General features: G+C 41.5%; 2 protein-coding genes across 4 annotated transcripts in view; both read left to right on the forward strand.

Annotated features, from left to right (window-relative positions):
* cavin1a (caveolae associated protein 1a) overlaps positions 1–1,146 on the forward strand; it is a gene marked incomplete at both ends in the record, with an annotated part of 20,172 nt that extends 19,026 nt beyond the window's left edge. Inside the window, one exon of the mRNA XM_080523346.1 lies at positions 376–1,146. Coding sequence (XP_080379472.1) covers positions 376–1,146 — 771 coding nt within the window. The remainder of the gene's footprint in view (positions 1–375) is intronic.
* Positions 1,147–5,950: 4,804 nt separating this feature from the next.
* stat3 (signal transducer and activator of transcription 3 (acute-phase response factor)) lies at positions 5,951–27,811 on the forward strand. Of its 3 annotated transcripts, none has more exons than XM_080524341.1 (24): positions 5,951–6,146; positions 11,833–11,982; positions 12,545–12,788; positions 14,469–14,561; positions 14,651–14,732; positions 14,889–14,989; positions 15,074–15,225; positions 16,353–16,511; positions 17,540–17,632; positions 17,740–17,799; positions 18,393–18,422; positions 18,534–18,627; positions 18,723–18,770; positions 18,882–18,965; positions 21,515–21,613; positions 21,808–21,943; positions 22,063–22,115; positions 22,225–22,319; positions 22,612–22,751; positions 22,934–23,152; positions 23,354–23,396; positions 24,071–24,154; positions 26,172–26,269; positions 26,407–27,811. In XM_080524341.1, the coding sequence occupies exons 2-24, from the start codon at positions 11,855–11,857 to the stop codon at positions 26,457–26,459; spliced, it is 2,388 nt and encodes a 795-aa protein (XP_080380467.1). In that variant the 5' UTR covers positions 5,951–6,146; positions 11,833–11,854; the 3' UTR covers positions 26,460–27,811. The 3 variants fall into 3 exon arrangements, with proteins under 3 accessions (XP_080380467.1, XP_080380468.1, XP_080380469.1); XM_080524342.1 differs by having other exon boundaries at positions 24,071–24,130; XM_080524343.1 differs by lacking the exon at positions 24,071–24,154.
* The last annotated feature ends 177 nt before the right edge of the window (positions 27,812–27,988 follow it).

Here is a 27,988-nt window from a genome sequence, read left to right on the forward strand (position 1 = left end):
CCATAAAGACTAATTCATATGAATTTAAAATTAATTAATTTCCTCTTGCACGATCACGTCAGTCATGCAGCACCCTGGAACATTATTATTATGCAGTCGACTGGAATATATATTTTAAAGAAAGAATCATATGCTGTGAACAGATTGTTTCCAATGAATACATCACAAAAGGGACATCTTATCTTCATCTCATTACTGATGTGTAATGGCTTATCCATTAAATGTGACTCAATGCTGTCCATGTGTATCAGCTGACTGCAATGCAGGATCCTTTGTAGGCTTCATCACTGCAGCCAACGCACTTACTGCACTATTTTTAGTGTACACTTTCCATAATTGCTGACCTTATACGATCTCCCCTCTTTGTCTCCACAGGATGAAAATAAGACCCCTAAAGCCTCCAAGTCTTCCAAGGAGACAGAGAAGGTGGCAGAGGGCTTGGGTGAGGAGGGGGGCCCGGAGCTGGCTGGTGAGGAGGGAGGCGAGGGGGTGCACACCGGCCTCACATCAGATGATGAAGTAGAGATCGAGGAGACTATCGAAGAGTCCCGCGCGGAGCGCATCAAACGCACAAGCAAGCAGGGTGTGGACAACTTCAAGAAGGCCTTCTCCAAAGAGAAGATGGAGAAGACCAAGCTGAAGACCAAGGCAAACCTGGAGAAGACCAAGCAGAGAACCCGCGAGAACTTGGAAAAAACCCGGCAGAAAACCCGAGATAACCTGGAGAAGACCAAGCACACCCTGGAAAAAAAGATGGGCAAGCTGGGCACCCGCATGACCCCCAACACAGAGCGCAAGGAGAAGATCAAGACCTCCAAAGAGAAGGTGACGAAGTCCCTGACCCCTGACCATGCCGTTTATGCCCGCTCCAAGACGGCCGTGTACCGTGTGCCGCCTTTCACCTTCTATGTGAAGAAGATCCGAGATGGGGAGGAGGAGGTGGTGCAGGGCACGGAGCTGGTGCAGGGGGCTGAGGATGAGGGCCTGCCGGAGGGGGAGGATGGGGTGGATCTGCATGTGGAGGTGGAGGAGGGGGAGCTGGTGAGCGTAGACAGCCCAGAGATGGAGGCTCTGCTGGAGGAGGCTGAGGACTTACAGCTGGTCATGGTGGAGAGAGACCTCCCAAGGAAGACAAGCAGCAAGTAGATCAGTCCACGTCAGGGTCAGGAATGGAAGAATGATACAATATAGGAACGAGGAGACAGGGAAGAGTGAGGGAGAGGGAGATTTTGATGACAATGACACAGAACGCATGATAAGGACTTTCTGGACGTCACAATCGATAATGTCTTGTTTGTTTTTCTTTGTTTCCTATTCAACAGAGATGACCTTCAGTGTAATATTTGCTCATCTAGATTTCAGAATAGAAAAGTAAAAGCTACATTTTGAAACAAAACAAAATGTTTGTTTTTTTTGTCTTATTTTCTTTTACACATGAATATCCTAATTGGTCTCGTCTGGGATAATGATGATATAATTGTGTGGTTTATAAAATAAAATGGCCACAATTCTAAGGGAATACATAGTCTTTGCTATTGTGATTTGATGTACAATAACTGCTACTGTATGTAAGAAATGTAGCAATGTTTCTGGGGAGGAGGTTGGCAATTTGTACCTGATTGGATGGTTATTGGTCATGTGATGCATGTCAGAGAATTTATGTTTTGATGATTAAGGAGTAGTGGAACATTACTTCCTTAAAATATGGTTTCTATGTGCATGAGGAGAGACACGGGGGGGGGGGGACTGACTGAATGTATTTTCCTTGACTGAATAGTTTACAAATCTGTCAAAGAGATGCCCACAGAAATGTGAGCAGTTTTGCCAGAGAGCATTTAGCTTTCTACTGAAACTGTGGGCTTAAGTGCTCAGTCTTGTGTGCAGTTTGTCATGAAAGGATATGATGTTGATACATAAGATAAGGATACAAGTAAAGGTTTCAGTTCCTGAACTGTTTGGTAATCTTTGTAAAGTTCTTATGAAATACCCAAAATATTTACTTATACTGCATTACTTATAGCAACAGATTCTCGAAAACTACTGATAGTAAAAATTGCTATTACTGTATGTATTATTTTATCTTCAAATAGCTGACAACGTTATTGTTGTCGTATGTTTTGGTATATGTTTTGGTATCATTAAGGAAAAAGACAAAGATTGAGGATCAGTGATGACTTGAATGAATTCAGAATTTTGTTGTAGAGAGATGATTTGCCAAGGTTCTAAGTTCTACTATTGTGATATCTGGGATATAGTTCTCGCTCCAGTGTAACCAGGGTTACCTATTGTAAGGGCTGGACACTGATGCTAGTGTAGGTCATTTCAATTTGAACCGTACATCCAAACATCTGTCATGCCATCTAGCATTTACCTTTTGCCATTGTTTTTTTTCCTCATTAATTTTCCTTATGCTTGTATGGTATATTCACAAACATACATATTTAATCTTAGTCACTCCTAACTTTCAATATTTAAAAGCATGCTCACAGTGCCACAATAATTCTACCTGTGCTCTCCATACATACCTGCCATATATGCAGGCACAGACACAGACACAGACACAGACACAGACACACACACACACACACACACACACACACACACACACACACACACACACACACACACAGTGTTAGACTGCCATGTTGTTCTGCTACTGCTGTCTGGAGTCTGCACCTCTGGAAGAGACGACTATTGTATTTGTCACCATGGTCACAGCTATCACAGTACATCACCCTACAGTAGTAATTGTGGGTAGAAAAAAATCAGATAGGAACCACTGCAGCGCATGTCAGAGCCAGATTAAAGTTTAATGAAAGTCTCGGAGACACATGGAAATGTAAAGTGCCATTATTAAGTGCTATCAAATTAAGCCAATGCCGCCAGCAAACTGTAAGGGATTGAGAATGGCATGGCAGTGAAACCAGGGAAGAAATACATGGTCGCTCCTGGACCGAATTGTCTGCCAATTTGAATTACTTTGAAAAATGAAGCAATGGTTGTAGGATCTGAAAAACCATTTAGGGTCTAATATAAAGAATCTACGGTAATGACAACAGATTCATGTTTGATATGAAGTGAAAATGGCAACAGTGCATGCTGAAAGCTGTAGTGTCGCTTTCGCTTTCCTTTCCAATAATACAATACATGCCTAGAGACTCAAGGTGTGGCTAGGATAGAGGATCTGTCGCTCCACTGTGTCCAACCTTGATGAGGGGGTAGGGAGACGTGACTCTGTGGAACACCATTAGGATAATCAATGAGCCAGGAATCTGATTAAGGAGAGTGCTTTCTCTGAGAACAGTGAGAGGGATAGAACCCAAGCCAATACTGTGTGTGTGTGTATGTGTGTGTGTGTGTGTGTGTGTGTGTGTGTGTGTGAACCTGCGTGCGTTCGTGTGTGTGTGTGTGTGTGTGTGTGTGTGTGTGTGTGTAAGAGAGAGAGCAATGTACATTTGTAGGGGTGGGGTAGGGTGGGGAAGATGGAGGAGTGGAGCTGCATCAGTGAGAGATGATGCATTCAAAAGGCAACCAAAGTTATTCCTGCAAAGTCTGGTGACCTCACAAACAACTTTAAAAAAAAAAAACTAAAACAAGATGAGTTGGCCTCCATCTCCATTTTCCCCCCATTCACCCTGCTGATGGAGGAAATCATTCACACCTTGTCTTGTTTTTTTCAAAAGAGTTGTGAGGTGTGACAGGTTCTATTTGCAGTGAAAAGGTGACTTTGTATAGTCTATCAAGCATGTAGTCTCACACAGGTTTAAGTTAAAACTTAGTGATTAGCCATATTACTGCATGATATGTAGGCTTACACTATGAGTATAAGTAGAGAGAACATGTAACACTAACATGTTTACATTGAACCGCAACGCCCATATTTGTCTCTCTGTGTTTCATATTCCAATAATGAAGCTTGCTTGTACTGTGTCAAATTTAAGGACTCTTTTTGCTTAACCACTTTTATCAATAAAAGCTAACTGTTTTCCACCAGACTCCAGTGTGATTGAATGTGTCAATGCAGTTGAACCTGTTATTATAATGTAAGTTGAAGTGCACTTCTCACATCTGATTGCATACAATTGTTAGACACCCTGAGAAAATGGTAGAACCATTAATTTATTATTGAAAATGTTTTTTCGCATGGTCATTAGTTAATGTTTCATTGTCATTAGCAGGTAGTTCATGACATAAGTAGCTTACAGGTTAATATAATATATTGTCATTGTTTAATTGAATTTCTGTGTTGCTGTCCCACAGTGTCCAATGGTCAAACACACACACACACACACACACACACACACACACACACACACACACACACACACACACACACTTCAGGCTGGGAGCAGCACAGAGTTGGCCATAGTAGTGCAGGACTTAAGTGCTAACAAATGCTAACTGCACCATCCAGCTGCCCACTAATGTCCTATTATAGATTTCTTCCATCAGCCTGGGGAATAGAACCAGCAACCCAATGCTTAATTTGTGCCGGATCCTACCTCAGTTTTTGACACCCCGGCACTCTTTTTCATGCATTACGGGACCTTTGAGCCCCAGAGGTCAACCCCTCTCTCATGCTCACTTTGTGTTCTGGCATTTCCTGATTTACAAATGACTGTAAGCATTGTGACAACTCTCAAGTAACTGACCCATTGCACTAAACTCAAGGCTACTCTCCACCCCAATGTTGCCAGAAATCTACAGACAAAGTAGACCTTGGAATATTATGGGAAGAGTCATGCTCCAAAGAGTAAGTTTTATAGGCTAACAAAAATAAACGAGTCAACATGTGCAATGTCTTGTTTGTCTCGATCAGTTACTTTCACAAATAAACTGCAGGGCACCTGGCAGGGATCCGCTAGGTCTGAGTCTGAAGTACGATAACCTTCCACCATGATCACTAAAAGTAGGAATTGACAAAAAAAAAAAATAGGATGACATTGACCTGGTGAATATTGTGTACGGTATGTTAGGCTACTGGACTTTTGTGTTGTTTTATCAAGCTATTTTGTTTCATGGTGTATGATCAGTTTAAATTACATTTACATTTACATTTTTGATATTTAGCAGATGCTTTTATCCAAAGCGACATACAACAAGAACATATCAGTCATCATAAGAAAATAAAATCTATGCTAGGACAAGGGGCCATTGGCGGTCACAATGCTAGAAGAAGATTCCTTTTTTCTTCTTCTTCTTTTTTTTGCATACAAGTGTACAAAACACAAGCCAAGCAAGGGGGTCAGCAGCAAAGGTGTGAGGGGAACTAGTGAGGGAAGTAAATGGATGGCATAGTTAGAACTCATATTGTTATTACTTATGGTGGTAATGAATGATGATAACGATGACAATTATGAAGGTGTTGAAGAAGAAGAAGAAGAAGAAGAAAAAGAAGAAGGTGATGATGATGATGATGATGATGATAATGATGATGATGATGATGATGAAGATGACGATGATGATGATGATGACGATGATAATGGCTAGTGGTTGACTATTTACGTATATAACAAATTGATCGGTTGGGCTACTCTAGCGTAGCTCGGTTAGAACATGTTACATTTATTAAATTAGGTAAGAAATAAATATCAATGCTGTTCACGTTTCGTCTTATTAAACTTCTGATGACGTAAACACTGCCAGTAATTCAGATGACTTCCAGCCTGGCTTTCCCCCTGAGTGATACTTCCTCCCTCCGCAATGTCATCCACTTGTATGGATGTTTTTGCACCACCGGGGGGAGTGTGTACGAAATTGAATAGCCTTTTGCGGGAGCAATAAACACGACACGCACAACCTTCCTTTGGCCGTAGACCCGCCTCTATGCAATATACTACACTATGATTGGATAACGGTTGGTTCTCGCCTTCGATTGCATCTTTTTCACATCAATCAATTATTCACTGAAGTTTTTTTTCTGGCTGCACTGTCGTGGTTGAGGTCTGTTTTTGTGCTGCGATATTCAGGAGTAGTTTCGGGTGTGAAGAATAGCCAACAATTTGTTTCACGTATTTTCCATTATTTACCTTTGTGTGATACATTTATACCTTCTAAAGATCATCGCTGTGCGTGTGGTTTCGAGCTGTCTGTTGAACGATTTGACAACTACATTTTGACTGACACACTTTCCTGAAAAGAAAAGGGTAAGTAGACGGTACACCAAGCTTGGGTCGTGGTTGCACAATTGTGTGTGGGAGCAAAATGGGTCTACTGTAGATTTTAGATAGCATAGTTAGTTAGCATAGTTCCGAATCCCAAGAAGTGTTACATTCTGGCACCGTCTCACGTGTGGAAGCTTGGCAGGCTCACCAATGTATCAACAATGTATCAACAATGTATCAACAGGACATTATTTGGTGGATTCCACCCAAGAAGTATCTGGCTACGTCACGTCACATAAATGACTTCAAGTGATTCTGTCGAGCCCAAGGCCAAGGCTGCTGCCGGTTGTGGACATAATTGTTGTTTACAGCTTTTTTCCTCACATGTTCTACATCGAATCACTACATGTATAGTTCTGTTTATCCATTCATATTTGTTTTCCACTGTCATTTACATTACCTCTACATTTTGGGCAGACGCCTTTATCCAAGCGACTTACAACAAACCGACCTAAAACTGTCTTGCCATTATTATCAGTTTGCTTAGTCCACAGGTTTATAATAATGCCATGTGAAAGTGTTGGTCAACTAAATGACAAACACTCAGGATGCTCTAAGTCTGCTCTAAGTCGAGTGTTTGTCAACTAATCGTGAGCTTAGAATGATAAGGTTCTATCTCCGTTTAGGGCAGTTCAGAGATATCGAGCGTCAAAGTTTTTACATTCCATTATGTTTTGTGAGATGGAACCTTTGTCTTTTATTAATTACTAACTCAACATTTGAAAATAACACCACACAGGCATTAATAAACACCTACTGGATCAGATTATGTAAAAAACTAAATTTTGACCAAAATGGAGATAGAACCTTATAATTCTAACGTCACGTAATGACAAACACTCAGGATGCTCTAAGTCTAGACTCTAAGCTAATGTAGACGATGGTGCAGGTCGTGGCCATTTGCTGACATCATGTCACGCCCATTCTAACGGTGCCGACAGAGGGTCCTCCCGTGCCCTCCATGTCTGGCCTGAGTGCTGGGGGGGGAATCCTCTTCTTTTTGGCTCAGATTTCACCGCAGCCTGATCCTAAATCCTTGCTGATCTTTCTCCTAACGTGTCACCCGTAGACATTAGTTTCACTCTCAGAACGTGACATACTTTGAAGTATTGTGGCACCCTTTTGAAAAACTACACTACATAGGCCTAGGCTAATGGACACTAACCTGGAGGCTAATGGACACTAACCTACCATTTGAGTCAATAGTTTGATCATAGTATTTGATCTAACCATAGATGTATGCAGTCATAGGTTGTGTCTTTACATAGCATTGCTGAGTGACCATAAACTGCATGATTAATGTGTGTTATCTGGTTCCATGCTCTATTGACACTGCTCCAGGAAATTCTCATCTTTTTTCCAGGAATCTCTTCCTTGTATAGACTGTGCGCTGTGTGTATATAGTCAATCCATTGTTCATCTCACTTTCACTTCTATAGAACCACAAACAGTGCCAGCCTACTATACATGCCAGTCCACATATAAAGAGGTGTTATTCCTATAGACAGTATACAGTGCCGCACTATACAGAGGCCACTGTGGCCTCTGGCCTGAAATAGGAGAGTGAAACATTTTTTCTTCTTTTGCCTCTATACGCCGTTTGGATTTAAAATCAAACAATTAGCCTTCTATGAGTCTAACATAGTAGATATTTGTTTACTTTTATTTGATGGCATTTGTATTAATTTCACTATTTAGAAATGAACAAAACGCTTTTTATATATAGCCTAGTCACCCTATGTCAGGGCACAAAAAGTAATGGGACAATTGGCTTGACATGGATTTCTGGTTAGTCAGGTGGGTTCTGTCACATCATTTGTGCAGGCAAGAGAGCTGTCAATGTATTATTTATTCTAGGCTTTGCATTTGTGTTTACATTTGGAATCTGCTATAGATGTTTGTCAATATGAGGACCAAAGAGGTGTCAATAAAAGTCAAGGAAACCATTATTAGGCTGAAAATCTGGAAAAACGATCAGAAACACCATATCAGTCTTTACTGATGTGTAGGCAACAGTTTCTTGCTGGGATGTAGAGAAGAGATGTATTCAATACTTCCTCCATTTGAGTGGGCTGAGGGGTTGCAATCAAACTAGTGTGGTGATGATAGAGTGGAAGGCTATACATTTCAGAAACCAATACAGTTTTAAAAACACAAGTTCAGCACAAGACACACCTTATCTGAGTAGTAGGCATAGACTGAGAGAGTCTTGTATCTTGTGTGTTCAGCTGGCATAACATTAAATGTGGTGTACAAGATAAATTATTCGAAAGTCAGATACCACATTCTCTTCATGGTCAAAAAACAAATGCAATCTTTTTTTAACCCCAAGAGGTTGCAGAAGCACTGATTAAGCATGTCTAAATGTTATACCATATTAGAAACATGCTCTGTGAAAGTAAATATCTCCTTGCTACAGCAGGGCAGACAAGGTCTTTGTGCATGTTGCCACAGCTGTGTTAATAAGCCTGAGTCCAGTGTCTCCATGGATCTCTATCATGTGCATTCCAACCCACATTGTGACCAACTGAGAGCTAGAGCATTGCTGCAGCTAGAGACAACCTTTCTCTATTAATTTTTGTGTAATTAATTGGTCCACTGACCAACCCCCCTTATCTTGTTCTGTTGTGTGTGTTGGATACAGGAAGGCCTTCACAATGATTGGAAATTAGGGTTGGGCGGTATAGCCTAACAGTAATACAATATCCCATGGGATTTGAAAACGCCCATTGTGTGCTTTTCAATATCATCACAACATTTCTGCTCCACTATCTATCAAACTGCCAAATTAAGCGCTGTGTCAATTCACAATGTGTAACAGCGGCGCTGCCAGCATGGAATTAATTACAATATTACACCTTCAGGAGTGTAACTTTTGGGGTGCTGCATGTGATGCACGATCTTCCACCTAAGCGCTAATGACTTGGTCCCCCCAAAAATGCCACTCCTGATGGCAGCATTTCAGGCTCTGAACTGATGACAAAGGAGAGCCTGCAGATTTGGACTAGGTTCTTTGCAATGATTTGCATGAAAAAAATGTTGGCCAGGTGAGTAATCTACACTCACACCTCAAACTGAAACACCCATTAGGCTAACAGCTGCACGGGTGGGATATTTGTCTGTATCAAGTGCTGCTGTCGGGCTCAGACAGCTATTCGCTGAAAACGGATATGTGGTCATCAGTTAACCTGAGACCATAGCCTACATTCCGTTAACTGTCCACTTTGTCACACCCAACTGGAAACCTCAGTTAAAATCCCTACAGACTAGCTTTTTTCCAGAAAACCACAACGGTGGAGAACATTGTTGATGCACTTCGCATAGCATCGCATAGATGAGAATAAACTCTCGGCCATAACGACTATCCAGAGGCAACGGAACATCAGAGTTTGCCGTGGCATGACTGCCACCTTCTTTCACAGGTGGCCCCGAAGGAGAGAGCTCAAATTAAGCTATTGCTATCCAACAATTTAATTTGTCAAGCTTTGCGGGGCTTTTGCGGGTCTTCGACATTGTTGGCCTATTCCAACAGAATGCACTCTGGAAACTAACTAACTTACACAATGTGCAGTTAAATGAGATTAAATTAAGTGCCTTATTGGTTGTGTTGAAGGATTTTACCATAGCTCCCCCACAAGGTATTTTATCATTGCACAGATTGCAGATGGCATGTGTGACCATCTGTCTCACACACTTTATATTACTGCCACACTGTTATGTTTGTAGGCTATTCTAAACTAGGCGTAGGTTTAAGCCTTCTTTTTATTTACAAAATGACAACTTGCCGGTTAGGCTACAACTAGGCCTATATTTATGCTTGTGTATATTGTTTTTCTGTGCATGATTAGACTAATAATGATTTAAAAAAACAAATAGACTAGTGCTACAAAAAGAGCTTTAGTTCTGTCCAAAAAAATCTTAACAGTCCAAATGTAAAAAATTGGCTTTGACCCTGGGGAACAAATAATCAATATTCTGACCCATCCCTAACGCTAAACCCCATTGGAAATTGTTGCCAAATGATGGCAATGGCGATAACCTGATTGAAGGTTGTCATCAGGGTTATCAAGGGTCAGGTTGGGCAAGGAAATTGTGCCATTATCATTGATCCTATTAAGTGTTGCCCAGCAACATGGTTAATTGAACCCTACTAACTCAGAAACTCCATGAGGAGGAAGTTGAAAAAGAGTACAAGTGATGGTATCTAAATGTGACAGTTTAACACATGATAATGACTCAGCTGCTCTGTGGTCTAGGCCTGCATTCTAGTTTTGCCTTCCTCATACCAGGAAGATGCACCTGTTAAAGTATGTTACGTTATGTTACATTCAGTATAGTATAGGAATAGAGAAATGGTGAGAGAATGACATTATTCAGAAAGGAAGTCTCTTATACAAATTTGGTAGGGAGTGGACAGAGTAACTGACCCTAGCCCTAACACGTAGAGGCAAAGTATATCAGGATTCATAAGCATTAAATTGACAGCACAAATAGTTTTTGGTCACAAGTACTTTTCATCTTATGTTTCACCCAGTGTTTCCCCTGGCATTGAATAGGCAGGCAGGATCTGCTTTTTGGCTTGCATACCAACTACTGTTGGTAATGGCAACCTTACACCCTGCTAAAGGGCAAATCTGAGGGAAACACTGATTTCACCTGCTGAATGGTACAATTAAGTTTGAGCATGTTTCACATAACATTTTCTATGATCTGTTGGTTGAGTGTTCAGTTAAGCAATCAGATAACCCACTGGTGAGGACACAGAATGCAACTGTATAGTGTGACATAGTGAAATACTGAGTAGAAAACGTTTTTGAATGTTTTAATTTTCTTTTCTCCCTTCACAAAATCCCTAATACCTAGCAAGCTATTGTCGACATGATACATCATTTGATAAGGACTAAGGAAGATGTTTGATGACTAAGGAGCATCAAGTCCAGAGAATTGAAAGTGTATTCATAGTCATTATTTTCATTGTTGGGATGTAGGAATCATTAGGGAACAGTATGTTCTGCTGGTACAGTAAGAGGAGATGGGTGGCAGATGTTGGCAGTTGGCTGCATCCCCTGGGGTTCGGGATGAGGAGACTCATATCTCTATTACTTGTAATCAGTCTTTTGTCAGTGTGTCATGAATAGAAAGTTGATCAGCCTTCATTTTGGCCTAGTACACAGTGAGTATAGCTGAATTGTTTACAAACCATGCACATAATTCAATTGTTTGTATAAAACAACGGAAACATGACGAATGGTTGGCCGTTCAATAGGTCGATGATGTGGGCAGTTTTGGAAATTGTTTTAGTTTACTAAATCCTTACTAAGTATGAAAGGTCTTGGCGGAAGTCCACAAAATCCTTTCGTTTGACCGGCAAGTGTTGATTTGACTCGGTGGAGACTGTGTTTAGCTGAACAGGATGCTACATTGCTTATTAGGAAGCTGAGGTGCTGTCATAGTTTGTCTCCCTGGCTTTTAGGGTTTCCTGTGAGAGCGGATGTTCGCTGTGCTGTTTCACGTTGAAGTTACTGTGCCATTATAACAAAGTCACTGATGATCAATGTACTAGTAGAAAATATCCACATTGTTCCTACCTCTATTGGTTTCTGTTCACTATTGATAGTGTTCAGTGCTTCTTTTGTGATGATGTCAACCCCACCCATTGTCTGTGTAGGGTTGAGGAGGCGCCAGTCAGGATGGCCCAGTGGAACCAGTTACAGCAGCTGGAGACCAGGTACCTGGAGCAGCTGTACCACCTCTACAGTGACAGCTTCCCAATGGAGCTCCGACAGTTCCTCGCCCCCTGGATCGAGAGCCAGGATTGGTAGGTACTAGGAGGACTGACGCAAATGTTATGCCAAAATGTACAGTGTTTTACATCAGGCCTTATTTTGTGCAGGCTCATCACATTTTTTCTAATTAGAGAAAATATGTCATTTGCTCAGGTTTATTACATTTTGTGTGGAATCACACCATGACGCAGAATAACTGCCTTTGTCATCAGTACCAGTTACCAGTTTTTTTCTCCTACTGACATTATCTAATGTACCCTGAACTACTTGCACTCCAACAATAACATTGCAGCTAACACCACAACCTACCAGCTGGATTTGATCATGTGTAATAATGTGTATTGTATTAGTCATGTTTAAGAATCTGGCAGGCCACATGCCAGTATTGGCAGACTTGGCAGTCTATCTCAAAGACATGTTTACAGCTGTGCCCGGAAAATCTATTTCAGTTACCAAACTTCCATGTTCCCTAAATGCTTACATCTTTGTCCTACTTGAGCTATTGTGTATGAAGATACATTTTACATAGTAGTTTGTAAAATGAAGATATCCTGTTAAGTAGGTATAATCCTGAAAAAAACGTTATTGTTACAGGGCCTATGCTGCTAATAAGGAGTCTCATGCCACACTGGTTTTCCACAACCTCCTCGGGGAGATAGACCAGCAGTACAGCCGCTTCCTGCAAGAAAACAATGTGCTTTACCAGCACAACTTGCGCAGGATCAAGCAGCACCTGCAGAGCAAGTACCTGGAGAAGCCCATGGAGATTGCGCGCATCGTGGCCCGCTGTTTGTGGGAGGAGCAGAGACTGCTGCAGACTGCCACCACAGCTACACAGGTAGGAAAACTAACACATCATATACATGGTCTGAAGAGTAATTATCACTAGGGCTGGGTATCGCCACTGATTTCCCAAAACGATTCGATTCCGATTCACAGCTCCCGATTCGATTCGATTCACGATTCGATTCGATTAGATTCCGATTCGATTTAGTTACAATATCAATTTTCCTTGAATATGAAGAGATTCTCAGAACTAATGCTATAAATGGTTCATTGAACCCTATAACATGTAGCATTGTTAAACATATCAATGTTTACATTAAGAATTGACTCCAAAGCAGTTACATGAATGTACTTCTTATTGGAACATAAATGAACATCATTGACCAACATTTTGCTAAATCAGACACTACAAAAAGTGCTTTTTAACATGCTTTACTGCAGCCAGTGTAAATAAAGGGGCTACAAACATAGCCTATCGGTAAACAAGACATCACATATCCCTCAGGACTGTCTCCAATAGCTTATTTGCATAATATATATATGTTATATACAAAATAAAAATGTGCAAAACTCAAATGAAAATAGTGCAATAGATTAGGGTATTTTGGGGAACAAAAAATCACATTGTAAACCATAATGTCCATGAAACTAAAGCCCTTCATTACTGCTTTTATTCAGGAATAAACATAATTGGAAAATCAATGATTATTAAAATGCTGTAGTAACAATACGTTTGTGGAAACATCACAAATCTACGGAACCACTTATTGAGGCATCACCCTGACGTGAAACATGGAAAAGCGGATCCGAAACAAGCCTCGCTGATAAAGTGGCAAGTGATTGTCAGGTACGAGTCCATTGCTCTGGATGTCCAGCTGTCACACGTTATGGCAACTCTCTGCTGGCTGAAGTGAAGTTGCGATGTCCCGTTTCACCTGCGCGGACATGTCTGGGACTATCACTTCACTCAACTGTTTGCGTGTCGGTAACACGTAGCGTGGTTCTAGTACACTGACGAGGCTTCGAAAGCCAGCATTTTCGACAACGCTGTACGGGCGTATATCCTTGCAAATAACATTTGCTACAGCCTCTGTAATTTGTTGGGCACGCAGAGAATTTGATTGTAATTTGCAACCAAACGTCTTTATCAGCGAGGCTTGTTTCGGATCCGCTTTTCCATGTTTCACGTCAGGGTGATGCCTCAATAAGTGGTTCCACAAAATTTAACCTCCACTGCGCACAGCTTGCATATGGCTTTGCTTTTGTCCTGCTCATCTCTATCGCCATAATTTGTACATGCAAAATGCACCCAGACATCTGCCTTTAAGCCTGGTGGTGACTTGAGTGTCCCTGCCATCGCCATGTTTTTAGATTTTACAGTGTTGAGACCTCTCGTTGCGTGAGATATGATAAATTCTTGTAGCGTGAGATCTGGCCACGAGATCTCGTTGCGGGTTGAAGCTGCAAGCAGGAAAATGCATGAAAGATCGATCTCGGGATTTATGAATCGATAATCGCTCATTCAATGAAGATCGATTCAGAATCGGGAAATCGATTTTTTGAACCCAGCCCTAATTATCACACTAGTTTAAATGTGGAATGTTATTCGCATGTATTTCTCAAGCTCATCTCAGATTCAGCATTAAGACCAGCCATCAGTTTATTGGATTGGAAGTGTTGGAACAGTCCTTGACACATCTATTTTATTTTTTCCTATGTCCCCGTCCTGTAGGACGGCCAGGCAGTCCACCCCTCTGGGACTGTGACGACAGAGAAGCAGCAGATCCTGGAGCACAACCTACAGGACATCAGGAAGAGGGTGCAGGTGAGCCACCAGGACTTGGACTCTCTTGCAAAGTGCCATTTTATTCGATACTTGGTTTGATTTGTTTTATCCCTTACCTTTTGCCATAGGATATGGAACAGAAGATGAAAATGCTTGAGAATCTCCAGGATGATTTTGATTTCAATTACAAGACATTGAAAAGTCAAGGGGGTAAGGTTCTCATCCTAGTGGGGCATTAAGCAACTTCTATTGGTCTGATTTTAATGAAGATATGGGTCTCTAAACAACTTACTGTTTCTGAAGGTCAAACTCATTATTGGAAACTGAATTATTACAACTCCATCCAACTCCTTTTAATTTGTTTAGAGTTGTCCCAGGACCTGAATGGGAACAGTCAAGCAGCTGCAACGAGGCAGAAGATGTCTCAGCTGGAGCAGATGTTGAGTGCCCTGGACCAGCTTAGGAGGGTAGGCCCCATCACCCCTCCTTAGTGTCTACCTGAGTGTGCTTTGGTTGTATTAGTGCTGAAGTGTTGTGGGTCTTTGTTTTAGCAAATTGTGACAGAGATGGCAGGACTGCTGTCAGCAATGGACTTTGTGCAGAAGAACCTGACAGACGATGAGCTGGCTGACTGGAAGAGGAGGCAGCAGATCGCCTGCATCGGAGGGCCACCTAACATCTGCCTGGACCGCCTGGAGACATGGTAACTATCCCTTCCTCCAAGGAAATCCCTTTCCCTGCACCCTCTTCACCGCATAGCACACATTCCCCTAATATACAATTCTGAGTAGGGCTGGGCAAACGATCAACATTTTTTTTTCGATAATCGTAACGAATTAACGATCAATTATCGATTAATCAATAAGCTTTTTTTTCATTAAAAAAAAATAAATAAAAAAAAACTAGGGCAGAAATAACAAGCATGTTTTCCTTGGGGAAAAAACTTTATTTGTGTTGCTATTGCAGAATTGCACAATGCACACATTCATTCATTCACATTAACTAGACACTACAGTCAGATAACAATCCTCTTAAACAAGGCAGTGAGTAGCCTAAATTGTTTAACTTAAAAACACATTTTACATTATAAATAAAAATATAGAAAATAAGTAACTCACCATAGGAGCAGTAAAAAAACAGTTACTCACAAATAGGAGGATGACTGAAAACGTTAGTGTCCTTAAGAGCGTCCAGCTTAACTTAAATTTAAACTCCAGCGAGAGACTGTAGGCGGCAGGCCTACTGGTTCTTGTTCAAAAAGATGATCATGTTAACATGTTCAGGGGTGAGAGACGAACGCAATCTGGTGACAGTTAGGCCAGCCGCAGAAAACACTCGCTCGAGGTTGCGGGGATGCAGAGGTAGGTCCGCGCTAATTTGGCCAACCGAGGAAACCTTCTTTCGTTTAATTTCCACCAGTCAGTTGGGTCGCAGTTCAGGTCCGCAGAAGGCTCCCTCAGAAAGGTGCAAACTTCGGTTTCGATGGGGATGTCAGCAGCAGCGCCTTACACTAACGTACGGGAACTTCCGTCATGCCGTACTGCGTTGCGAAATTCAATGCGAAGGCAAATGCAAAGTTCATTTCGCACACATAACGTGGACAAACTCATTTCCATTATTATTATTATTATAAAAAAAAATAAAAATAAATGTATATATTAACGATTATCGAGCAAAATATTTTGTGATCGACCAAGACCTTATCGATCAATTAATCGATCATCGATCATTGATGCCCACCCCTAATTCTGAGAGAGACCAGGCAAATCTTTGTAGCTACAGGACCATCATGATGGCTGATATCGAGTAAACCTTTCCCTCTTTGATCAGGATCACATCCCTGGCTGAGTCCCAGCTTCAGATTCGCCAGCAGATCAAGAAGCTGGAGGAGCTACAGCAGAAGGTGTCCTACAAGGGGGATCCCATCATCCAGCACCGACCCGTCCTGGAGGAGAAGATTGTGGACCTCTTTAGGAACCTGATGAAGAGGTGGGTTTACCCAAGATTTAGATGCTCGAAAAAAGTTTGATATGCGATATTTGGTCTGCTGTACTTATATATATTCCTCATGATTTTTATGTAATCCAGCAGGGGTGTAATGGTACACAAAAATGTCGGTTTGCTACGTACCGTGGTTTTGAAGTCACGGTTCAGTACGTTTTCGGTAAGGGTATCGGCAGGGTATGCCTGAAGAAGGTCTATGACCGAAAGCTCGCGCAATAAACAACGTTTTTTGCACAGTTTTGAGTGTGAGGATGCTGGTTTTAAAGGCTGGTATGATTTTCTGGCTGAAATGCGGACGAGGGAACTACGTAACAAGGCTTGATTACTTTCAACATTTTATAACCTGTGTTCTCAACAACGGAGTATGGTCCGCTGCTATAAAACACCTATGGCGATTGTTATTGCTTTGGCTCGGTCTGAATTGTTAGCGAGAGGCTGCTTAAATGCCATGGGGGAGCACCTTTTTCTTGTACCTGTGATGTTCACATTCGGTTGATGCCGACTCAAATGAGTGAGCAAGTTCGACATACAGCCAGCTGCATACCCGATCGCAGTTGAACAATGCCGGCATATAGCTTTGGTCTGATCCACCTGTCTTTGACCATCATCATTGTAGGTAACTGAGAAACCCGTCATTTTCCCAAACAGGAGATCTAAGGGATGCTGGAGGAACTTCAACCTCTAGTTTATCTGCGTTCGCCATAACGACTGCTAAATTACTAACAATCTCTCTTTGGCGTGTGTGCGCATGCGTACTGGCTGAGATTACTTCAACACACAAAAAAGTGCAGTGGGTAAAAGAACGCTGCATTCGTTCGGTACACACGCGAACCAATCGAAGGAACTGTACTGACTTTTTAAAAACAAATATGTGTACCATTACACCCCTATAATCCAGTAATTTTCATGATAGTTGAGTAATGATTGTGAAAAAGTTATGCTTTAATCTTGGGGATGGCCACTCCTAACCCTAACCCTAATGCAACCCCTGTTGTCTGGCCTGGGAATTACAGTGCTTTTGTGGTAGAGAGGCAGCCTTGTATGCCCATGCATCCAGACAGACCACTGGTCATCAAGACCGGTGTGCAATTCACCAACAAAGTCAGGTAGGAAGAAACTTTACATCTTAAATGTGTCCAGTCAATATAAACGTTTATTTTATTATTTGTATTATTATAATGTCCTTTATTCCAGAAATGTTTCCTTTTTTCAGATTACTGGTGAAGTTTCCGGAATTGAATTACCAGCTGAAGATCAAAGTTTGTATTGACAAGTGAGTTTGGTATGTTTATTAGAGGTCTTCATGGGTCCATCCGAATCAGAAAACCCGGAACCCGAGAGGGTCAAAGATCTTAACTAGCCCTCGGGTCTGGATCAGTTATTGTTTGATTTACCCGAGACCTGTAGCAATAACACTACAGCTGATGGACCCAGAATGGACCCCTCTGACAGCTCTGATCACAAGAGCATTGTTTATTGTTGTCAGTATATCAACCCCAACCTACAGAAACCTGTTCTACAGTCTAGCAGGCCCCTCTGTCCACAAGCACCACCACACAAAGTGATTACATTTACCACGAAAGAGAGAGCTGGAGAAGATGGAGACAGAGTTGGATGAACACCTCACCGCATTTTGACTATTTGTCCCTCAATGACAGATGTCCCGCATTGTAGCATCACAAATTTCAAAACCATCATGTTATGGGCTAATATTTTATTTTCGCAGTCATATCCATTATGCCTTATTCAATTATTCACTCCAACTATGGGTGTGTGCATAAACCCCAAGTGCTTTGACCAGGTAGAAGATGCCAAACTGTCCCTGAACTCAAGCCTTTGTGAATTAACTTGAAAATGTGTTTTCAGGGAATCTGGAGATGTTGCTGCTATTCGAGGGTAAGTGATTTTTTTATACCAGTAGAACCTTTTCATAGATTCAAAAGCTTAATCTTTTTCCATGGAGCCTAGTGAATCACCTACACTAACTAATATTCCTGATCATCCTAGGTCACGAAAGTTCAACATCCTGGGCACCAATACCAAGGTCATGAACATGGAGGAGTCCAACAACGGCAGTCTGTCGGCCGAATTCAAACACCTGGTGAGCGAGAGAGTTTGCTTGTCAGTTCACAGTGATTAACCTTGTTTCTTATTTTGTACTGGCCCTTACTGATGACCTGTCTTTATCTATTTCAGACCCTGAGGGAGCAGAGGTGTGGCAATGGTGGCCGGACCAACAGTGATGTGAGCAACACATTTTATTAAGCTATATGCATCAGTATTCACAGAAAGTATAGTAATGATATCATTGGTAGTGGAGATGTGCATGTCTGACTGACCCTCATTTACCACCAGGCCTCCCTGATCGTCACAGAGGAGCTCCATCTCATCACCTTTGAGACAGAGGTCTACCATCAAGGTCTGAAGATCGACCTGGAGGTGAGCCTTTGCTTAGGCAATTTTTGTTGTTTGTCTTTTTCTGCCTGTGCTGAAACACTGGCTCTAGGTTTGGCTGTTGTAGTTTTTTTCATCAGGTTTTCTCTGCTATCCCGTGCTGAGTTTGATCTAGCAGAAAAGGTCTCCCTCGCCTGCATGTACCAGTAGTAAGATTATTACTGCATCAGAGGTGATTGATGGAAATTAGATATTTAAGAACACACTATCTCAACCATACATGGGGAATCAATGGGCAAAGGAGTAATTACAGGGCTCGACATTAAGGCTTGTCCGCTTGTCCGGGACAAGTACATTTTATGTTCGGACAAGTGGACTTCCTCCTGCAGTTGTCCGATGGACAAGTCAAAACAAAAAAAGAAATCAATATGTATTAATATCTGCAAACATGAATTCCTCCTTCCGATCTGAATAGTAAGATCGTTATCGTCATAGTTCGTAAATTCGCTCAGAGCGCCAGAGCGCACACTGCGTTCAACGTCATAAAGACTTGATTGGACAAAAGGCATTCCATGAGTGCTGATCAGATTCCAGAGCGAGTTTACGAACGCAGCCATGGTGTTGTGGGTCTCCTGTCACTAGTGCCATTCACTAGTGCCATTCACGTGAACATGCGCATATTCGCTTCTTCTCAATGCCTATGTCTTATTTTCATGTAGTTCGATGCGATCGTATATTTTAGGTTTGAAGTTTTAAGACCAGCACATCGCAATACGAACTTCAGAATGACACTAAAGATAGATTTCTCAATTTGAATATAGGATAGGCTACTATCCAAAAGCTAGCAAATAAGATTGCTTCCATTGGGGAGAGACTATAGTTACAAACATTTTTTGTAAATATTCCTAGATATTCATCCCTTTTGTGGCCAATCTTAATCTAAGAGGGGTTACGTTTTTAAATAATTACAAAATATTGAATACATTTGAAAATTAAGGATACATCATTATCAAATCAATAGTAGTCAAATGTGTTATTTGCATACACATACACTCACTGGCCACTTCATTAGGCACACCTTGGGGTTGGACCCCCTCTATTGCCTTCAGAACTGCCTTAATTCTTTGTGGCATAGATTCAACAAGGTGCTGGAAACATTCCTCAGAGATTTTGGTCCATATTGACACTATAATATCACGCAACAGCCCGTCTGGCACCAACAACCATGCCAGGTTCAAAGTCACTTAAATCACCTTTATTTCCCATTCTGATGCTGGTTTGAACTTCAGAAGATCGTCTTGACCATGTCTACATGCCTAAATGCATTGAGTTGCTGCCACATGATTGGCTGATTAGATATTTGCGTTAACAAGCAGTTGAAAAGGTGTACCTAATGAAGTGGCCGGTGAGAGTATAATATATTATTATTCATATTATTGCTTTTTCAAAATCTTTGGATTTGGACAAGTAACTTGAGCTCTCGGACAAGTAAAAGATAAGTTCACTTGTCCGAAGGACAAGTACCTGAAAAAGCTTAATGTCAAGCCCTGAATTACTAAATATTAAGGCCAACTCACAGCTTCTCTAAGCCTAGCTCTTCCCACAGCATAGTGATGAGGGGGTTATCAGAGGTCATGTCCATGATTTCTGTTTCTCATTGTCGTCATCTTCCCCATTATCCCGCCCACTCTCACCCCCCCCCTTGCCAGTGTAGCGTGACCAGGGGTGAACCCTCTCTAATCAGACTCTACCATCCACCCACCCTATACCCACACCATTACCTCCCTCTGTTTGACAGCACCATAGATGTTCCGGCCATGCTGTAGCACAGGAAGAATCTTAATCTAGTGATTAAAAACAGCAGAGCTCTGTTGATCTAAAAGCTGAAGTGAAAACACATTAGTTAGGGTTGTTAACACAATCATAGAGAATTCAGGGGAAATTAGCTCGATGTGTATCTTATTCAGATTGTACAGGCCCATGTGGGTTTGTGTGAGATGATTTGGCACACTCTGTGTGAGATCATTGTTAGCATAATACTTCATTCTTAACGAATGATGCCATTTAGGCAAGAAGTTTAAGTGCTGCTGTGTGACTAATTATGACTTTAGTCTCCATTTGGAATCAAACACAGCCTGTATCTATCCGCATTCACACATGACCAGTTTTTCTCCCTTCCGCCCAAGCTCTTTCACAGCAATCAAAAGATATGGGAACAAACAAAATCTATCATTTGTGACAGCAGGACACAAAATGTTACTGTTGTGTATTTCCCTATTGAAAGATAATGGGCCAGTTTCACAGACAAGACTTAAGCCTAATCCTACACTTAAAAGCATCTTCAATGGAGATTTTACATTGAAAGTGTGATTTAGTCCAGGATTAAGCTTAAACCCTGTTTGTGAAACGGGCCCATTGGGTTTCACAGACAAGGCTTAAGCCTAGTCCTGGACTAAATCACACTGTCAATGTAAAATTTGCATTGAAGATGCTTTTTAGTCTGGGACTAGGCTTAAGCCATGTCTGTGAAACCGGCCCATAATGTAGTAAGAGTCCAGTTTAAGCCTGTTTGATCTGTCTTTCTGGTGGTTTAGACTCACTCCCTGCCAGTGGTGGTCATCTCCAACATCTGCCAAATGCCCAACGCCTGGGCCTCCATCCTGTGGTACAACATGCTCACCAACCACCCCAAGGTAAGGCAGCGCCCCCTGGTGGAATACCCAGTGGCATTGCGGTATGAAACTAGAACTCACCCCTGCATTATTTCGGATATCACACTCATTACATTAATTATGTGTAATGCAATGACTGTCTGTTGGAAATAGTCCATGTTTAAGGGTAAAAAAGGTAAATGATTCATCTGTCACTCCTTTCTCCTGTCATGTAGAATGTGAACTTCTTCACCAAGCCCCCAGTGGGTACATGGGACCAGGTGGCAGAGGTCCTGAGCTGGCAGTTCTCCTCCACCACCAAGAGAGGTCTAACCATCGAGCAGCTCACCACACTGGCTGAGAAACTGCTAGGTGAGAGACCATCCTATCTGTTTGAGAGTCCACGTTCATGTGTGTTGGCAGATCCTGTATTTATTTACAAGGGACTGACTGTACGACACTAATATAATTTGTTTGTGTCCATTGTCCAGGGCCTTGTGTCAACTACTCTGGGTGCCAGATCACTTGGGCCAAGTTCTGCAAAGTAGGTCACAACCCCACCAGCCCCCTCCATTGTACAATGCTCAGATCTCTTGTCTTAAACCTCAGCGGTTGGAATTAACTCCTTCCTCTTTGTTCTTGTGTCCCTTCAGGAAAACATGATTGGCAAAGGTTTCTCTTTCTGGGTGTGGCTGGACAACATCATTGACCTGGTCAAGAAGTATATCCTGGCACTGTGGAATGAAGGGTGAGGAGTAGTCTCTGGTTGTGTTATCTTCTGTTTACTGTTTGGATCTGACTTGGGACACAATCGAAAACTAGTCTGTGGTGTTACTGGAACTGCTGGCCAGAATCCAAGTTTGAGGGAGTTCATGACATTAAGTTCACATGAGAATTAACGGGAACAGTGATATTGAACCGTCAGGACTTTGGACTAGGTTATTACATGCAACACATATAAGAGATAATTAGTTGTCTGTTTTTGTTTAGTGGCGTCTTATTGACTCACTGTCCCTTTCTACTCCTCTGTGTTCTTGCAGGTATATCTTGGGCTTCATTAGTAAGGAGAGGGAGAGGGCCATTCTGAGCCCTAAGCCCCCTGGGACCTTCCTGCTGCGCTTCAGTGAGAGTAGTAAGGAGGGAGGGATCACCTTCACCTGGGTAGAGAAAGACATCAGTGGTAAGGAAATGGACTCTGGACTGAGGGGCCAGGCTCTCCAACTGGGGGGTGCGTGCGTGTGTCTGTCTGTCGACCTTCTGTAATTTCCTCTTTTTGCATTAACCTGTAACATGTATCATTACATATTACATTGTTTTGGCTCTATTATTGCTCTTGTGACGTCATGTCATCTCTCTCACCAGGAAAGACTCAGATCCAGTCTGTGGAGCCGTACACCAAGCAGCAGCTCAACAGCATGTCGTTTGCTGAGATCATTATGGGTTACAAGATCATGGATGCCACCAACATCCTGGTCTCGCCGCTAGTCTACCTCTACCCAGAAATCCCTAAGGAGGAAGCCTTTGGGAAGTATTGCCGACCGGAGGCGGCACCAGAGGCTGAGTTCGGAGATCCATTAAGTAGTATGTTCCTTTTTAACACATTTATAAGAAAAAGAGCTGGATGTTGTGGTAAATGCGGGAATACCTGAGTGCTTGGTGCCCAATATTAGTCAGAATGTTGGTATTTGTAGACTGTGGAGAGTGAGGTGGCCATAGAGATGTTTTTCCTCTCTATACACATCATTCATATGAATTAAGATCTGTTTCTGTTCATTCCAACAGCCACTCAACCGTACTTAAAGACCAAGTTCATCTGCGTAACCCCGTAAGTATCTATTTTTCAAGACGTTTTCATGCTGTTGAAGTTCCTCCTACTTAGGGGAATAATTTTTTGTCCCCAATGACCTCCACTAATCAAAATAAGAACGTCCATGGGTGACTGAAATGCTTTCCCGTCTATGGCACTACATTTAAACCCAGTTTATTTTATTTCATGAATAGCTTAGAAATCCTTCTCGACCTCCTTAAGTTGATTTCTTGTGGAGGGGGGGGGGGGTGTTACTTTGTTACAAGGGTGGGACCCAGAGAACTTAAGACCAACAAACTCAGACATTCAGCATCAGCATTGGGACTGTATAAACAGGAAGAGTAGGCAGCAGCGTCTTTCTAAAGAGAAGAGGTGGTTAAAAGGTACAACACAATGCCGCACTACACTGATGCCAAGAGAACGGGTGGACACAGAGACTCCAGCCACTTGTAGACGATCAGAGAGGGAGAGTGTGGAGTGTGTCCTGTACTACCGAGGTCCATAGTGTGTGTGTATGGCTGGAGTGGTATAAAGAGTACTTGTGTGTGAGAGAGAGATGAAGAATCACATTGAGAGATGAGCAGAGGGATCACAGAGGGTTGTGTCCACACTGAGCCAGGGGTCGTGGTGGTGGTGATGATGATGATGGCGTTGAGAGGTTTGCTCAGTGAGAACCTGACCTGTCTCCATAGGTGTCCCTCCGTGTTCATGGACTTTCCGGACAGCGATCTGCTTGGGAACGCGTTTGCAGGGTATGCGGTTGGGGACGGTGGCATGTAGGGCTAAATGTTTGTTTGTTTCTCTTTGTTTGTCTGTGTGGGGGTGGCTAGGAAAAGGGATGGAATAGTTGCCCCGCCCACCCCCACCTGCTGTATCTAGACCCACCCCTCCCCATTTTGTTTCTAATTCACTGCCACTCTCCTTGGTTTTAACACTAGAGCATCTTCCTGCCATTTTGATTGGTGTTTCATTCATTCGTTTTTTTTCATCATGTTTAGGAATGCCTCCCTCTCCCAATCATCATATCCTCCGTAGATCAATCAATTCTGTAGACCTAAATATTAGTGTCCTTGTCGACTGCATTGGAAACAGTCAAAACTGGCTCTGTTTACAGCTTGATGACAGTATTTATCTGCGCTGACTTGACAGCCATGTTGTGAAGAAGAGGGAAGACCACAACCCTGGATCGATGGGTTCTGGACTGAGGTTGTCATTAGCAGAATTTCCCTCAGTGCAGATTAACATCAAAACACATTGACATCGGTCCTTAGCAATAGTCAATCTAGACAATTCAATAGTTAATAAGGGGTTCATATGAGAATAACGATACCTCTTTTTTCTTTTTTACCATTTGACATTTGAAATGTATAATTTAATGTTTAAGCAATTGTTGGTGAGGGGTGTAGGGGTGTAGAGAGGATTCTCTTCTGTCCTTCATTCTAGACATGTCTACTCACTAACCTGTTCTAACCTAATAAGATGTGTAGAAAACGACTTGTCATTAACAGTCAAACTAACAAATTCAGCCTGTTTGTGTCAATGTGCTTAGTAGGGGTGCAACGGTTCAGTTGGCCCACGGACCTCGGTTTTTGGGTGACTGTTTCATTTCGGTTTTGGTACCTGTTTTGGTATGTGTTTTGTGCATAAGGAGAAAAGAAATGCTATTATTTATTTACAAACTATTACTTTACTTTATTTTGCTTATACTTATGGAACTTTAACATTCAGACACATTCCAGAATATGACTGGTATATTGAATAATATTTAAAAATATGAATATGTATATATATAAACAAAAAACACTTTCAAATGTAATAAAATATACACTTATAAAAGTGCCTCTTAGCCTTGACTACTGGTACAGGAGAGGAAAAAGTAAAAGTGCACATTAGCCTTGACAGCTGGTAGCCCATATACATTCTGGGGGCAAACAAATTAAAAATTTGCACTGCCTATTTTAAATAAACATATCCTTACTTCAGCATAGGCTATAGTTCAGGATGTAAAGTGCAACATCAATTAGATATCAGCTATCTATTCCTTATATTGTGAGGTTCTTCTGTAAAAAGATAAGCTTGTCGACATTCTCTGCAGCAAGGCGAGAGCGCATATACACATGTGCATATCTGACATGCATTAAGCAATGCTTGCAGAAAGCAATATTTCTGTTTACTGTTTTAGTTCCCTCATCATTGTATTCAATGCCAGAACCTAAATGACCCCACACCTCAGATCTGTAGGAATCCAGGGCTTCCTCAAACTGTTGCCTCTCAACCAACTTCATGCTCTCAACTCCACTCAACACTAGACCGTGTCACATATTCGTTAGGGCTATAATATCTCTTCTTCTAACACAAACACACTCACTCCTATCCCCCTTTCTCACTGCGACTGTCATCTCATCCATTATTCATAGTTGACCTGAGAACTTGCACATTGACACACTATGGCTAATATTGTCTGCAATATTAACGTCATTGACTTTCACTAATCTAACCCAGTCCCTACTCCTTTATGTACTGTGTATTGACGTCTGAAATGCTGTGTGTAATGATATGGAGCATGCTGACATGCCTCCCGTACGTGTTTGTGATGATGACTGCTGACTCACATGAGCACACTGACAGTTTAGCCCATCGTTTGTGGTAAAACGGACAGAGATCTAATCAGGGTTTTGCCGTCTGTGTGATACCATGTAATGTGTGTGTGTTAATGTTCGGTCCTGTGGATTGTGTTTGTTTGTGATACCTTCCTCATGTGATTTATGTTTAACTTGTGGTGTTCTGTTTCAGCACCAACTCCGGTAACACCAGTGACCTGTTCCCCATGTCCCCTCGCACTCTGGACTCTCTGATGCATAATGAGACCGAGACCAATCCTGGACATTTGGGTGAGTCAAATCCAGTTGTCCTGATACACACACACACACACGCACACACACACACACACACACACGCACATCTGTATATAAGAAAATGCTTTCAGTTGAACTAATTTTAGGCTCTATATCTTCTTGTGTCCCCCCAGATTCCCTCACTTTGGACATGGAGCTGAGCTCTGACGTGGCCTCCCCCATGTGAAGTGTTGTGGCAGACGGGACTTTCTGTATGAGCTCATTGGGATTTTTTATTTTATTTTATCCTCTTTTTTCTTTTTATTGACATCATCCATTGGTTATTCTCTGCCCACATTGTGATGGTGTACTACAGTTTTGACACCGTTTCTCACACACCTTCTGCAGGACTCGTCTAGTCTTATTGCCGTGAAGATTTTAGAAGTTTGAGGTTGCACACAATGGTGTCAAAAACTAAAAACATGGTTTTCTTTAAATGACATTTTACCATTTGTTTTACCTGTAGCTACAATATATTTGTAAAAGCCATGGATGTTGAAATGTGGACACCCATTCATGCAGTATGTTCACCCATTCATGCAATTGTTGGATGTTTTAGAAAATATCTTGTATTGAAATTTTATTTTTTGAAAAAATATATATTTTGTTTCCTTGACTCTACTAATGGTTATATAACTTCATTTGTTAACCAGTACTTTTGTTTCTATAATGATGTCTAGAGGACAATTGCTGTCTTTAATCTGTGCAGCTTTCAAAGACGAAATGTCGCATATCAGTTTTAATGTTATCAGTGACCTATTCTATTACATTTTTTGTTGTCTTTTTATCTGTCTGTTTGTCTCTTATCCTTATTCCTATGTCACATTCTGGGTCCTAAAAATGTGACCCACTCCACCTGAAACGGTTCTTCTGTTTTACTTTGCTCTTTAGAGGAAAACTGTCCATCACCACAATGCATTTATAAATAGGGCAAGAATGACAGAAAATTGAAGTAGTCAATTACGGTCACACATGAAAGTGATTTCTATCATGATTTATCTAAAAGGCACACTTTTCTTTTCTTGTGTCAAAAATAGCATAGATAATGACATGATATTTTCATTGAGTTTTCTTCCCGTCCGTCACCTGTCTCGACAGACGGCAGGTTGTGACAGACGGCAGGTTGTGTTCCTTCAGACACAAGATTTTCTCTCCCCTTCAAAGTTTGTCATAATGTGAATCACACTTTTCCCATAATAGAGTTTGTTATTTCCACTGCGCTGTGCAGTACTGGTATTTGTTGTGCCTGAAAAAAAATCTGATTTATGTAATACAAATGTAGTTTACTGTATGAATGATTACTTTAGGATGAACTTCTATGCTTTTCCTCTTTTGTGTTATTTAAACCAGTGTAAAATTATTTGTTATGGTTAAGCTTTACAGTAAACTCCATCACACCACCACACAGTGCACACATGCCCATAGTTCTATGAAGTGTTCAGTAGAATCTGTAATTGAGTTCACTCTGTATATGTTATTTGAAACAAGCTTTCTGTAAAGTAAGACATATTAATCTTGGTTTTAATTAAAAAAATATATTATCACTCTCATAGCTTATTTTGTCTTATGTATACAACTATACAAATAACATTTAAAATGTAGAATTTACATAATTGATCTCTGTCTAGTTTATAGTGTTTTATTTTGTTTAGATAGGCCACTTTCACACAGGTTATGCTTTTCATATCTACATTTACAATCACATCTTGATTGTCA

This window comes from Nansenia antarctica, assembly GCF_963989245.1.
Source record: "Nansenia antarctica genome assembly, chromosome: 2".
Classification (NCBI taxonomy): domain Eukaryota; kingdom Metazoa; phylum Chordata; class Actinopteri; order Argentiniformes; family Microstomatidae; genus Nansenia; species Nansenia antarctica.